This window comes from Clytia hemisphaerica, unplaced genomic scaffold (assembly GCF_902728285.1).
Source record: "Clytia hemisphaerica strain Z4C2 unplaced genomic scaffold, Clytia hemisphaerica genome assembly, whole genome shotgun sequence".
Taxonomy (NCBI): domain Eukaryota; kingdom Metazoa; phylum Cnidaria; class Hydrozoa; order Leptothecata; family Clytiidae; genus Clytia; species Clytia hemisphaerica.
The window spans coordinates 673,682-689,870 of NW_027103902.1; the positions used below are offsets into that span (position 1 = coordinate 673,682).

The 16,189-nt window shown below is 35.6% G+C and overlaps 1 protein-coding gene across 3 annotated transcripts; it reads left to right on the forward strand.

Moving 5' to 3' along the window:
• The first annotated feature begins 586 nt into the window (after positions 1-586).
• On the forward strand, positions 587-15,070 carry LOC136808946 (protein hook homolog). 3 transcript variants are annotated; one of them, XM_067065512.1, is made up of 12 exons: positions 587-685; positions 7,161-7,275; positions 7,682-7,844; positions 8,659-8,773; positions 9,371-9,555; positions 10,053-10,208; positions 10,589-10,666; positions 11,316-11,399; positions 11,671-11,829; positions 12,328-12,358; positions 13,639-13,775; positions 14,565-14,893. In XM_067065512.1, exons 1-12 carry the CDS (start codon positions 640-642, stop codon positions 14,811-14,813), a joined length of 1,518 nt encoding a protein of 505 aa, XP_066921613.1. In that variant the 5' UTR covers positions 587-639; the 3' UTR covers positions 14,814-14,893. The 3 variants fall into 3 exon arrangements, with proteins under 3 accessions (XP_066921613.1, XP_066921612.1, XP_066921611.1); XM_067065511.1 differs by lacking the exon at positions 587-685 and adding an exon at positions 6,091-6,199 and having other exon boundaries at positions 14,565-15,070; XM_067065510.1 differs by lacking the exon at positions 587-685 and adding an exon at positions 6,091-6,229.
• The last annotated feature ends 1,119 nt before the right edge of the window (positions 15,071-16,189 follow it).

Genomic DNA, 16,189 nt, shown 5'->3' on the forward strand with positions numbered 1-16,189 from the left:
AGCAAATCATTGGTTTCCCCATTTTCTGCCGGCTAATGGCCTTCAAAAATTATGGTAATTTTCAGGTTTTTGAGACATGCCATAACTTACCCGAGTATTTAGAGCTTCAGATTCTTTTGGGTTTTGAGCCTAAAAATTTTCTTAATATGTTCTTGTCTTTTCGCCATTATGGGAGTATTTTGTTTATTTTCTTGGGTGTTTTATAGGGTCCGCGAAGGCCTAAAATGTTCTTGACTTGTTCTTAATTTTTCGGCCATTTTTCGAAGCCTTATGTTATATAGTTTGTTCTTATAAAAAACGCGTATTGTAATTTTCCCGTGGGGCGGGACTTGAGACAATTGATTGTGAGCGCTTGGCGGTGATCTTTTTCTCCCGCGTCTTATCTTCTACGTATTACTGCTGCTATTACTACTAGTACTTTCCTGCGAATTATGAATGAGATAAAGTTGGTAAAAAAGTAATCTTTTTCGATTCCGAGCATTTCATTTTATAATAGTCTTCAAGTTTCAACTATTCTTTCTGTAGAGAGTAGAAACCGCTCTCGGATCATCCTCTAGCGAGTTTCTGTTGCTGTGCAGTGCAAAAAGTTATTTACATCGTTGTCGAGGAGCAGCGTGCGCGCGCAATCTGGAATCCAAGATGGCGACAATGAACAAATCGAAAAATCACCTTCGTGCAAAATCAGGTAAAAAAACACTCTATTTTTGCTCTTTTTCTTAGGTATATTCGGATTAATTTAGTCATTAAGAAGGTTCTATATATAAAAAGGATGAAATTTCTGCAAGGCTCTTTAATATTTAGGGGATACCAAAATTTACAGTTTAGTGAAACAGTTTGGCTTTTTTGGTTTTGAACATTTCCAGAGGGTGTCAATCGAACGAATCGAACGCCGAATCAATCGAACGCAATTGAACGCAATCGAATAATTGCAATTCGATTGTCGAACGCAATCGAATTGCAATCGAATATTACCCAGAATTTACTGTTTGATTGCTTCGATTACGTTCGATTGTATTCGATTACGTTCGATTGATTCAATTGTGTATTAGATTTTATTCGCTTTGGTATGGTACTTAAGCACTCGGCCGCGCACGCTAAAAAGCTCTAACAGAGTGATCCAATTTGATTTAATCGCAATCAAACTCATCGAACATAATCGTAATCGAACATTAATCCAATGTAATTGACAATCAATCGAACCAATCGAACATAGTCAACTATCAATCGAACATTACTCGAACGCAACCAAACACAATCGAATATTACCCAGGAATCGGCCGTTCGATTAAGATTCGATTACGTTCGACAATCGAATCGCAATTATTCGATCGCGTTCGATTACGTTCGATTGGTTCGATTGCGATTTTTGTTCGAAGTTGTTCGATTGACACCGCCTGGACATTTAAAAAAGGTACCGTGAGATCGGGTAACTTGCATCAGTGGAGGCGAACATGTATAGCCCTCAAGTGAAAGACCTGGCTGGTCATTAAAATACAAAGTTAAATTAAAACAAAAATGGTAGAGTAGAGCTGCGAGCGGAGCTGCGTAGTTGTATTTTAATGACCAGACAGGTCATTCATTTGAGGGCTATGTATGTTTGCCTCCACTGATGCAAGTTACCAGATCTCACGGTATGCAACCTTAATGTTTCGCCATTTTGGCCTGAACATGACTTGAAAATGTTCAGGTATTTTCGGGCCGTACCGTAGTTTGTGCAATATACTGTGAAGTTGGGTAACTTGCTTCTGTGGAGGGAAACTTGCATAGCCATCAAATGACTGTGTGACCAATCAAACATAGCAGAAAACTTCAAAACAAATGAACTACGCAGCTTCGCTCGCAGTTCTACTCTACCATAGACCTTTTTTCAAAGAGGACGTCCTGTTGAATAATTATGTAGTCCAGCTATAAAAACAATGATAGAGCCATACTGTATCATGCATATTGTAATAATTATGCATGGTTTTATCATTGTTTTTCTGCTGGACTACATAATTATTCAATAAGGTGGCCTCTTTGAAAAAAGGTCTATTTTTGTTTTGATTTTTGTATTTTAATGACCAGCCAGGTCATTCATTTGAGGGCTATGCATGTTAGACTCCACTGATGCAAGTTACCCACTCTCACGGTAGGAGTCTTAACGCGGCCATCGAAAAATTGTTCTCTTCGCGTTGCAACAGGTGTTAAAAATGCGGTTAGTGTAAAACGCAGGTCACAGGTCACGGGTCACAGATCACAGGTCAGTGTTGACAGGTCAATACTTCAAGTACTGTAAAACACAAAGAAAATGTTTGAAAAACAGCTGTTAGTGTCAAAAATATAATTCCAAAGGTATTTTATTGATCTAGAACTATTTTAAAGCCAAAAATCTATCCACATGCTTTCCACGTGCTTTCACGTTTTATGCCGTGTATAACAAGGATCTGTAATACTTGTATTATATATTACACCTATATCACACATGTAATAAAAATATCTTTTCAATGTTATATGCATGTTACGTATGTTATACCTTAAGGGAAGAAATTTTCTCGCGAGAAGAAATTTTTGCGGAAGAAATTTTCGCAGAATTTAATTTCGCAAATTTGGGCGTAATTCGTGAAATTAAATTCCGCGAAACACACCAAAATTGTTAAATCGCGAAATTAAATTCCGCGAAATTCGATTTTTTTTCTTCTTCTTTTATTTTGTTGTTTTTGACCAGGTATTACCAAAAAAGATGGACACAATTGATTTTTAAGCATTATAACGTGTATTTTTTATCAAATATAAACAAATATAAACAACTCCGTGATGCTTAAAAGTTAATCTAAGTTGATTAATTCTTCTCAATCGCGAAATTAAATTCCGTGAAACTTTCAAAATCGGCTCATTCGCGAAATTAAATTCTGCGAAATTTGCCATTTTGAAACTCTTATATTCGCGAAATTAAATTCCGCGAAAATTTCTTCTCGCAAAAATTTCTTCCCTTAAGGTATACAAAGAATACTTATTAAAAAACATTGATCTTCCCTTTGGCTTTAAACGGCCCCAGGAAAATAGCTATACAGGAAAATAGCTATCTCACAATCACTATGTCATATCTCATTTTATCTCATGCATCACCTTGGGTATGATAACAAGAACTGATGAAAATAGCATCAATGGGATTATATTTTATAAATGTTTCAATATTTTTATCCCCTGCTTTGTATTTTTGATTAAATGACGTCACTATTTTCATATCTCTAAAACAGCTCTGTTGGAGTATTTATTGTTTTCAAAACCTGTCAATATATATCCACTTGCAGCGTCAGCATCCTAATTATGCATGAAAAATATTTTGATGTTAATTGGTGGACAAAACCTCATACTTTGAGATAACGCCATTATTTACATAATTTAAGTGTCATTTTTGTCAATATTTGGGGTTGATGATTTGTCGTTTAAGTCTTCTAAATAACATATTTTGATATTATATTTCCATTACATATAATATTTTCAGGAACTTATGTTATGAGTGCGTTACAGTTTTTCGGTCTGTAATTTGTATGACCTGTGACCCGTGACCTGTGACCTGTGTTTTACACTAACCGGTTAAAAATGCATGCAGGTGAACGGGCGGTCAGAAAAATTCTCAGGTTTTTTTAAATCGCTTCTGTAAGTCGGGGGCAGGTGGTGATACGAACAGAATAATTTTCTGATGGCTGCTAGAGCAATCAAGAAAAAAGCTATACGTCACAAGAACAATTTGCTTTTTCCGGATTTTTTCCTGCATCTCCGCACCAGAAAAACAGGGAAAAATATGATGCGGGCGGGTGACGCAAATAGAACAGTTTTTCGATGGCCGCATAATCCCATCAACAACAATATTTCACAAAAATCAAAAGAACAAGTGTACCATCAACTGCTCTAGCTTGGGACTATCCAACAAAACATGGGACAGCAATTCGGCCACCATTTCACCAAACTTCCAAAGCCATTTGATTTGAGTTAATGAACGGCATATTAAAAAATACACGATTTCTCTTTCGCACCAAGTAGGCTTTTAAATCGAAATATGAAAAAAATCCGTAGTGGAACACACGCGAATGTCTGGAACAAAGAAGACCGTATAAGTGGCAAAACGATGGAGCGTTTGACGTCACTCACGCGGCAAGTTACACACTCCTTATTTGTTAATCCCATTGATTCTCCAATCGGCGTCTGGTCATTTTGAATGAAAACAAAAAAGTTAAAAAGGGTGCTATGACAGAAAACATGATTGATAAACTTGGTGGAGTCATCAAAACAAATTTGTTGTCAAAGAGATTTAACAGTAAGTGAAAGTACAGGCCAGATATCCAACAGTCCCATGTTTAGTTAGAGCAGTTGGCGGGAGATGTCTCCCCTAACATAAATTATTTTGATTCCTCTATATCTTCACCAAAAATCTTGTTATTGTTTTTAAAATGCTATGGACTCGTAAATCCAATATATTTGATCAGAAAAGTACAAAGCTGGATTCTGGGTCAAATTTTGATGAAAGTCTGCACAAACTTCGTTTGCAACATTAATCAGAATTTGTAATGGCAGAGGTTGATGATGAAATTCTAGCAGCACCAAATTGGCTTCCTATTTCTGCAAAAAAATAGGGTTGTGAACCAAGCTATTTTTTATCAATGGCGTTAGTGCTCCCAACCTTCTTGAAATATTACTTTCTCTAAAATAAGGTGTTAAAAAGGAATAGACTTTTTGTAGGAGACCATATCATGTTGAGTAACTCCAGTATCCCAACAATAGGGTTCCTGTCACCAAATTGACTGGAAGCCATACAAAACATGATCTCCTAATTTATAGGCTCATGAATGGTTTATGTTATAATTCTTCTGTGGTTACTAGGTTTATGGAAAAACTTGCATAAGTGATAACTTTTGCTGTCAGCCTGTGATTCTTTTTTGTCATCATTAGTGTATCATTTTATGCTTAGTTAATAAATCTTGACTGGTTTTGTATTTATAAGCCTAGTTTGGAATGTAATAAAACTTCTCATCATCAATTCATTGAACTGATCTAAAATTTTGAAAGTTGATGGATGAAAGACATAGAAGTTTTAAAGATGCTTCTATTGAGATTTTACCCATCGCTTGATTTTTCCAGAATTTATCTACGATATGCACAAGCTCAAGGTCAATCAGACGTTGTAAAAATTTTTAGGGATGCATAAGGAAACTGCTGGATTTGGATTCAAATTAACATTGTGTTTATAAGGTTTTGTTTTGAAGGAGGTTTAAGAAGCTCTATCGCTAGATCCCGATCAACAGTTTAATACTACCCAAGGTTTATTTAAGCATTTAAATTGTCGTGTATAAAGCCGAAAGTTACAACTCCCGTAACCAGGTGTAATTCAAGACTCAAGTAAGTTTAAGATTATGCATGTAACATAAGTTGCTTTCGAAAACTAGAATTATGTGGTTAATTCACTTTTAGAAACAAGATTTTCAAGAGGAAGTAAAATGTGTCATAATGCATCACTATCTGAGAGAGCTCATTATACCATTATGTTGATTAACAAAAATATAACAACAATAGATTATTGACGAAGCTCATTTATTTAGAAAAACAAACAAATCAAAAGATTTTAAATATGTTGAGGATCTGAATGTAATTTGTTAATTTTTTATTTTATAACTTGTTTCGTGACCCTTTCTTTAGAAAAAGTGATTAAAAATTGAAACTTTTTATCTGATTTATTCATGAAGCCATCTTTTGATATTTTTTGTACTCTATTATCTCTTGCTCATAAAAATTTAAGATTTTATGTTGGAAAATATTCATTCAAAAATATATCAGATTGTCAGGATAGTTTTAGTGCATAGTAAAGTTTTTCATCTAATGATTTCCTGTTTTATGAGAATGATAATTGCTTCAAAAAGCATTATTTGGAACGTACAGTATTAAAGATTGATAATTGTTTTTTGCAAGGAAGTCCTTTATAGTTCCTGATTTAAACTTTTATTAAAGTGTCTTGGATAGAAATCCTTTTTTTGATGAAGAATTGTTTTGGAATTTGCAAAAAGATAAATGACTTCTTTTTCATTTGAGTTGGATTTATGATTTCTAAACTTGATATTAAAGGAGCAAATAAAACATTTGTTACTGGAGTAATTATTTTTGTCAATAAAAATAATGAACAAAAAGAGAGCGAAAAAGGTCCATTTTCACTCACCACGATTTGAAGGTTACCAAAATTTGGGCACCTTAGAACAGGGTAAATTTTTGCTAATTAGGCAATATATAATATAATAAGCCTTAACTCGTGAACGAGCATAAATTAGTAATAATACATGATTATGGGTTTAAATAAATCTTAAAAATAGATCTGTATATCTTTTTCTTCTGTCTTTCTCCTTTTGGTGTCGTTCCAATCTCAAAGCATTTAAACTTTCACAAACAGCTTGAATCTTTGACCGCCATAATGGGCGATCCATTGCAATAACAGTCCAATCGAGTAAATTGATTTTCTTAGGCAAATAGTGCCCGTTTTAATATTATATTATGATGCTGTTGTTTAGAGTTTTTCTTTTTTTTTGAGCAATTCCAAATATACACCTGTTTTTAAACCTAAAAGCTAAGAGATGATTTGATGATCATGTTAATAGTAGGGTCGAGTGGCGTCAAATATTACATCTTTGATGGCCTAAATCTTTAACCTGCACATTCTTTTCATAGTCCTGAGTGAAGCATCTAAATTTTTTTGTCTACATAACTATTTTCAAGTTTTCAAGTCGAGATATGACAATTTGAAATCTCTGAAAGTGGGTTCTTACAATGTTCTTACGTCAAAATTCCATTGTTTTCTTGAAAAAAGTAAAAATATTGACTTTCAGCTATTTATCATGCTTAAAACATGCCTCTTCTTGATAAAGTCGACTCCCTCCTTCTTTCCCTGGTAAAGGGCTTGGAAATTTCCCAATTGAACGGGATTGATATTTTAACTAGCTTTTACTCAAGATAATTAGATAATTCTGCAATTTGAGGGGTTTGTAAAAGGTTGGATGGATAAAACCTCTTCAACTATGCTACTATTTTTTCTTCCTTTGTTTCGAGTGTAAAGCTCCTACAGGCCTAAATCATGGTGCTCTCTATTGTGTATGTTACTAAATAGGTTGGTTTTACCTTTACCTTGGTTTTCATTTCAGCATCATCCATACCGAGCAATAGTCTACCTCACTTGAGTCGAAGTGCAAGGTCACAGAAATCAAATAAAGCTTCACTGTCGGTCAGTGGAAGGAACATGTTGTCAGCAAGTAAAAGGTATCACTTTATTTATGATTTTTACTGCTGCATTATAAGTTTGGATTGGTGGGATATTTTTGAGTAGCCGCTGTTCGAATTGAGAGACGGCGACAAATTGAAGAAAAGTCGGGAGTTCTAATCTTTGTAGGAAATAATTCATTTTGTTATGTTGATCATCGACTTTCTACAGTTTTTTGTCGAAAATAACGAAAAAATTTGACCGTTTCAAGTAGAGTCATGAGAGACTAGACTAATAGTAATAATCTTTTCCGTCGCATGATAACATGATAACAATAATTCTCCTTCCCATTGTTTTTGGTATAGCTGACTTCAATAAGATCGAAAAAGGTGTGCCTAGCAGTAAATCCCAGATACAATTCTAGTCACATTTTAAGCATTTATAAGTTAGAATTTTCTGTTCTAGTATTGACGTCTCAACCGTTGAAAATGAATACATTCGAAACCTTCAACAACAAGTTTATTTCTTGGAGTTAGAATGTGACTATTTACGCGGACAAGCCAACAAAGTGCAGGAAATACCCAATGATATCACCTTAGAAGCTGGCAAACTCGTCAAACGACTAAAGGTATATTACTTAGGGGATAAGTATGTTATAGTTGTGAGACTATGTAGATGATTTTTACTCTTGATATTCTTTTTATTTTCAATATACTTTTTTATAAAAACACGAAGCTGAAAATAAAGTAAAGTAAAGAAACTAAGCGTATAAAGAACATCGTAAGAACACTTTTAAGCGACCGTAGTGCAGTGCTATAGCACATCCGACTACGGTGCGAAAGGTTGTGGGTTCAACCCAATGAAGTAGAAGCCGAAGGCTAGAAGTCAATCTCTTTGGTAGGATTTGAAGCCAACAAATCCTACCAAAGTTGCGCGGCCTTGAGCGGTTCGCCTGGTTTTTACACAAATGACAGACTGAAACTAAAATTTACCGCTAAATTTCAAAAAAAATATCAATCGTAAACAAAGGAATTTCTAGATTCAATCTGTCGTCAAAAATACGGCGCATTTTTTAAGGCTTCACTTTTTCTTGCCTGAGAAAGGTCAGAGATTGAACTCTAGCCCTTCGGGCTTTAAACTCAATGGTTCAACCTCTAGATGGGTCATACAAAAGATTCCCAAAATGGTGCCTCTCTGCTTGATGAAGAGCGAAGAGAAGGATCAAGGGTAAGTGAAGCAATCCAGGGAGAAAAAAGTGGCGCCCTACCCTACCTTCGGGTAGATAGCTGTCGCCTCCGACTGCGCTCGCAGACTTACTTACGTAAGAACATCTAAGCCTGAAAATTTCAAAAAGATAAGAACAGCCAAGCCTGAGCCAAAATTTACCGGTTCTTATAAAAAAAAGCGTGTACTTTTTAAACTTTCTTCTTACTTTCATTCAGATAGCACAAAAAGAAATTCGGGATCGCGATTCAGAGATTCTAAAGCGTGACGACAATATCAATTTACTGCAACATGAATGCGAAAATCTTACATCCAAGATATCGATACTTGAAGGTAACCTTCCTTTGTTTTAACAATGTCCCTCATTTTGACTTTCAAATGGAATGTGGATGGGACACCACAAACTCATTGACAGAATTTACTCTCAAGTGCCTAATAGTTCCCCTGCCGCTTTTTAATTCTTGACACCCTCTCTCATTATTCCGACCACCCTGTTTATGTTTAGGCAACTGAGGGTATAAAAAATGTAGCTTTCGGGTTCAAAAATTTGTGCCGGTTTTACCAAGGAGAATGTAATAAATTGTAAAATAGTTCTTGGTGCTGAATTGAAGAGAAGTGAGAAGTGTTCTTTAGATAGCTTACAAATGAAAGCTTTCTAGCTGATTTCAACACGGTTGCATTTGCCTGCTGAAAACTTTATCTTATTTGAGTTTTCTAAAGTAGATTTTTCTTTACCATAACATTTAAGAGGGATTTCGATAGCCTAGGCTGCTCTCTTGTGATGGGGGGAAAGTAGGGAGGCAAGTATAACTGATTGATATCAGATTTCTTCACTTAGAGTGACCAGAGATGGAAAAGTTCACCCTTCCCATGTAGTCAAGATGTCAAGATTAGACCTAGGCTAACTTAGCATGTTTTATTTTATTACAGATTCATTCGCAGCAGAGAAGAAAGAACTTATTAACGAAGTCGTCTCGCTAAAGAAAGAACTCGAACGTAAAGAGCTCGATCAAGCTCGTAAAATCAATGAAAACGAAAAAATCAAACTTGACTACGATACTACGATCGTAGACTTGAAAGAATCGACAAGCAAGATCAACGTCACATTAGCACAAGTAAGTCTTACATGAATTTTTTATACTAGACTTCGAATCAGTGTTTTCAGTACGAGTTGTACTTTCTGTAGAAGTTTTTTTTGCTATAAGAACAAATTATGTAAGTAAGGTTTTGCTGTCAAAAAATAAGAACATTTCAAGACCATTTTAAAACTATAGAACGATTCATTTTCTTGAGAAGTTGTTGCAAGGAACTAAAAATAGAAACTTCTTAGAAAGAACATCCGTCATCTCTTGCTCATCACCAGGAAACTTGAGGATGGAAGTAAGGTCTAGTTGAAATATATAATTTAGTAAAAATCTTTAAATTTAACCACCCAGCCATTAGAATGATTTGAAGCGCTTATCAAATAAAAGTTAAACCACGATTTAACCTTTGTTAAATCCAAAGACACAGTAAAATGGGTTTCGGATTTATTATGTGACCGAAAAAGAGGCTCAAAAAGGTTCAGATTCTGTACTTATTTTTAATCGTTCATCTCCTTATTTTCTGATAGCTTCACGAGAAAACAGACGAATATAACAAACTTCGCGTTCTATACGAAGAACAGCGCGCCGAATGCTTAAAAATACAGACTGAGTACCAAGAGCTCGAAGAACGATTCTTCAATTCCAAGGCTAAATCAATGGAAGATGTTGGACGCAGTCTAAAGGTAAGATTTTGTTTTTTTCGTGATGGAATATTATGGGAGTGTGAATCTTCGGTAGAAATGATTTTAAGTTGAAACTTTACTCAAGCAAAAAACAAATAAAGCGCTAGATATATTCATAGAATTATATTTCACAGGTCTATCGACCTCTACGAAATAATTTTAGATTTATGAAATATTGTCTAATTCTTCATCTGTCGTCCAGTCGTCAGAAGATATTGACAGAGAAGACGTTGTTTTGGTCTTTGTCCTAGATTTTATTCATTTGATGCCGCTAAAATCTTTTGGAAAAGTTAGAGAGTCCTCTTTAGCCAATCATTCTGTTCTTCTACATAAATTTAGTATATTACCTCCTCATTAACCTCTTTGTTCTTTATACACAGGAAGAAATGAAGACATTGCGTTTTGATCTTCGTGAAAAAGAAATCAAAGTGGAACAAGAAAGGACACTAAGACTAAAGGTAACTCAAGTCTTGGAGAGTGTTATGATATCATTTATACAAGTTCTCCCAAAAGGTGAATGGCTCCTACTCCTTACTACGAAGTAGATATTCCACCTTCATTCAAATAGGAACGCGGCACACAGTTACCATGCTGCATTGTGATGAAACTTGAACAACGCGGGAAAGAAGAGCTCGTTGTGAGTGTAGAAGGGTATAAGTATTATCAACCATAATCAATCAACCATTTCAGTTATGATGACTGGCATATCACCCACACTCTTGTATTAGAGTTACGGTACCCATCTCCCCATTTACCAAGTGAACCGTAGTATCACACTGGGAATCGAACCTCCTAACACAATTACCACTATACCACAACAAGACTGTAATTTCTAAGTTCTTTTTGAAAATAAGCAGTGGTAGAATTTGTGACAAACGATTGTAATTACCCTTCACTCTTCATTGCTGCTTTAAAATCTGCCCGAACATTTCCACCCTTGGCGGCATTAGCTCCCAAATTTACACTCTTTTCAGGGCCTTAGTCTAGACAATAGGATCGTTTAAATTTGATTAGGAAATTCACAAAATCCCATAAAACCAACTTAGAGGTATAGATGGAGAATCTCTTGAAAGGACACTTTTTGATATTGGAACTCTTCCATTTCAGATGTCGGATGATTGTGCCGCTTTGGTGAAAGAAAATGCCACTCTGGCTTCACAATGCAGTGAGCTACAAAAACATCTCGACATTGTAAGTTTGCTTCGACAAATTTGGTGATAGGAAAAGATAGATATGTCTCTATGCTCAAGGTTAGTGCAATATTCTTCAACCAAAAGATCTTGGTTTCGTTTACAAGGGAGGACTTAAAGAAGAAAATTTACCAAAAAGACATTTTTCCAGCTACCCTCTATCCTCAAGTAACTTCAATGTTCTTCAAACCAAAATGTCTTGATTTTCTGGAAAAAGTGTCCCAATTAACTACTCGACAATTTAAAGGTCATTCATTCATTAATCGCCATAGGAACGAGATTACAAACATGACAAATCATTACGTAATCAAACAAATATTCAAGAACTCGTCACGTTGAAAGAAGAACGAAAACATTTGGAAAGGGATCTGGACCGAGCCAATCAGCTGTTAGAAATCGAAAAGAATAAATATACAAGACTCCTTGATCGAGTAAGTTAACTGACCGTCATATTAGCACCCTGTTATAAGAATAATTTGTGATGGTGACATTATAGTGACCAAAAAAAGCCTGTTGTGAAGAACATTAAGAAAAATAAAAATAATGTCCAAAAGGCTGGAATCGTTTATAATCCATGTAATACATGTTATATGATAGTACGATAGTAGTAACGGGATAATATCAGTTTGTACAGCAATTTGTCCCTTCAAATTTTTTTCACATATTTTCCGCTTTTTCTGAATTAGCCGTTTATCCATGCTAGACTAAATGCTCAGGCAAAGCACATTTTTGTTAAGTTTTCATCTTTCAGGAGGGTATTTTATTTTCGAATATCGTCGTTGAATACTTAAGTTATGTTTTACTACACGATCAGTAGAAATCAGTTTAGTCAAAATTTTCTTGTGGGGTTTATTTAAAAAGGTCACTTCCTCTTTTACACAACGGAAGTTGAAGGAAGAATTATACTTAAAAGTTTTCATCTCCCATAGTTCACGAATGAAGAAGAAAGACATACCAGAGGTTAGTTGGGATATTCATTCATTCACCGCGTGTCCGAAAAAGGGATAGTTTTCCTTTTCTCCCAACTTCTTTCATTTTCTTAAAGGTTTTAGTCAAAATTCGGATGTGGAATTTTTCGCGGGAACGGGTAGACCTCGTGAAAATTGTGAAAATTAATCCACCTAAGGAAGTTCTATTGTTTTTCCGTAATAAAAAATTCCAATCGCATTTTGCAAATAATGAAATAGGGAGGGTGACACTCAACTGCATGTGCTTGGTTCAAAAGTAGATAGGAGAGGGGGCCCGCGGATTAGGCTTGGCAAAAGTTTTTATGGTCGAAAAACTGATGTTTTAGGCAAAATTCCTAACACCCAAAATAGACGAATATTTGACAAATTTTCAAAAATGAATTAAAAGAAAATTATCATTACCAACGAATAGAGCATCAAATTTTGAGCAAAAAAGTATACTACAACATCTACGGGACCTTGAAAACCTTGAAATTGGACTAAGCAACCTTGAAAACCTTGAAAGTGAATGTAATGGGAAAGAATTCCTTGAAAACCTTAAAAATGCATGATTGTGGCAGTATAGTTGTCTTGTTTTGGCTTGGGTCCTTACTGAAGTTTTGGTCTACGCTAAAGTTCCAAAAAATTTCTTGCTCGCTTTCCTCGCAATCATTGTTTCTGGACCAAATAATGGTAGTAACCTCCATGCACCTTGTCAACACAGTCATATCCTACTACTATTTTAAGTCAATTTTAGTTCTGAAAACCTTGAAAATACCCAATAAATGGTCCAAAAAAACTTGAAAAACACTAAAATTTTGCCAAAAAAACCTTGAAAATGGGGAAAAAAATTCCGTAGACACCTTGCAAGTCTTATACTCAAAAATGTAAAGAAATACATGCTTTCAAAGCTCAAAATTCTGTCAGATGGAGTACGATTGACGTCAAATTTTGTCTAAAACGTAACAGATTCCACAGGATTTTAAACTTTAAAATTGTCATATCTCTTAGTGTGTTGAGTAGAAGACTTGTTGTAGTATACTTTTTTGCTCAGAATTTCATCCTTCATCCGATGATAATCATTTGTGTTGTTCGACAAAAAATTGTCAATTTTTTACTCATTTTGGGGGTTAGGAGTTTTTCCTACAACGTTAATTTTTTTGGCCATGGCCTAATTCGTGGGCCCCCTCTCAAAGTTTCAAAATCCTATCTACTTTCGAACCACGAAAGAAGTTATGGAACCTAAGGATTGCCCCCCCCCCTACTATCATACCTTTCATTTTGTTATTTCAGCCAAACTACACAGTTCGAAGCTGAAAGCAGAGCTTGAAGAATTAGAAGGCTTGGAAACAGTTGGTACAAAAGAAAATATCGCCTTACGACGTGATAAAGTTTTAATGAGTGATGAAATCGCCTCACTGCAATCAAAGGTATGGATTAAGTTTGACGTTCTTCTTCTAAAGTTCGTGCTATGAGGGGGCAGTAGATACTACACCTCGACATATCGCTTTCTACCATAAACAATTCTTGGTTCAGGGGAAACCAACCGGGTCAACTATTTTCTTTTTCTTCAAGTTATACCCAGAAACAAAATTTTTATCCTAGCCTAAACTTTCCGAATAGGTCGACAATTACCTAAAAATCAACCATAAGTTTCCTAGCTTGATGAGTGTTCCGGAAAAATCACTTCTCGATTAGATTCAAGGGAAATATTCTCACAAAGTTCGCGCTAAAGTTAGACTAGAAAACCACCTCGTTGTATTTCGCTGCAGCTTACGCTTGCAATGGGCTCACTACGTACGCTGAATAAACCACTTTACCACGGCAATTTCTATATTTTATAAGAACTCGTTATAAGCACTATTCCCGCGTTCCTGTGTCCAAGGAAAGACAAACGCTTGCTAGTCTACTCTCGGGTACCTAATAGCCGTCCCCCCCCGCTTATTAATTTTTGGAAAAATGTTTTTAAAAGTTCCCTCTTTTGTCCTAATTCAGCTGTATTAGCCTCCTTTTCAAAAATTTTCCACCCGGGACATTTTTATTCGACCCCCCCCCCCGCTTATTAAGTTTTGAAATTTTTTTTCCAACCCCCCCCCCCCCCTGCTTATTAAACCCCGGTAACCCGAGAGTAAGCAAAAGTTGGTTCTGCGGATAAAAAAAGTTTCCGCGAAAGTTAGTTTTCTTACGGTATTCATTGACCATTCGCTTTGTCTCAACAGTTGGAGGATAAGAACGATCACGTGAGAACCTTACAAAACAAATTATCCAATTTAAACGTCGCATATGATGAACTAGATCATAAACACAAAACAGAATTCAATCTCAATTCAATCCGTTGGGATGAGTTTGAAAAAATGGCGGACCAGATGAAATCGTTCACTCGGTCCATGTCTCCTATTCGACAAAGTCTTTCCAATACTTCTCTGGGAAGAAGAATTCAGGAACTCGATCTAGATCAAGACACCTAACCTGCTGGACACTGGACTGAAGATTTGTTAGGATTGTCGGATATGACCTATATCATCTCAACACTTCTTTGGTTGCTAGTTGGAGCATTATATCAAGAAACTTAGCTTAGCCTGGATACTAGTTGAAGGCTTGTCTGTAAGCCTGTTGACCTTTATATCCTTCAATAATTGTTCATTTAAATCTCTTCAACTTTTTTCATATTTATATTATTTTATGAAAAACTCAGGAACTGAAGCTGAATAAAGAAAGCTAGCTTAGACTCATTAGACTAGTTTAATAGTCTTATGTGTGGTAATATGAAATTATGTCAGACGTATGCGTGATAAATTAGGGAAAGATTTTAGGTTCCATAGTTCATCGGGAAATCTTTAATGTTTCGGAGATAAAAACTTCAAATTAAGACTTAGCCATAGCTTTCATAACTGCCACCCGGCTAGTACAAAGCTTGTCAAAAAAAAACTAATTAATTGCTAATTACGGCTTTTTAATGCGTTATAAATTATAGGAAAGTTGGAATATGATTTTTGGATTAGTTAGAATGCTTCTCCTCACCAGCATTTTCTTCTGAGAATATCACTGAACAAGTAACATCAATGAAAACATATTTTATTTCTAAAAAAGTGAATTACTTGTTACAAATGAATAAAATTCCGATTTCTTAAACATCATCAGGGAAAAGGTGGTACCGGTAGCTATCCAATCCAGATACTCAACCCGTCAAAAGACATGCAAACTCTATTATTTAACCAATGGAAAATAAATAAACAATTAGTAGAACCAAAAATCATAAAGAACTGCTATGAAGCCATGAAACATACCGAGCAGGAAAACCAAAAATTGACAGTGTAACAATCGTACTTAGGAGTTTTTCCAACAGTTTACCCACAGGATATCGGATCCAAATATTGTTACATTTTAACATGGATTTAACCGTAATCTTAGAAGCTGCTAACAGCGGTCGTGTAACGGATGGAAAGATGATAGGTACGCAGTGGTTAATAGTATTCAGTAACGAGGCAATATTGAGAAGCAGGAATGCAAGTGTGGTATTAAACAGGAAAATCTAGCGTACATCATGACTTTTTTCCAAACGGCCTGATATAAGGATCTCCATGGACCAAACATGGTTTACATTAAAAAAATATTGCCAGTTATCTTGCAGTTTTTGTAACAGCCAATCCTGTAGACTCGGGGGAAGGATGGAAAATCATGAGGAACGTGGGAAGGGTGGGAATACTGTGTGGGGAGAAACGAAAGTCCTCCATTCATCAAAAAGCGTAAAGGGAAACGAAGAAACAGGAAATTAGAGGTAGCTGGGTGAGGGACGATGAAATGTCCCTGCAAAGACAGAGGCTACAAAGTTTCGTGCAAGCCG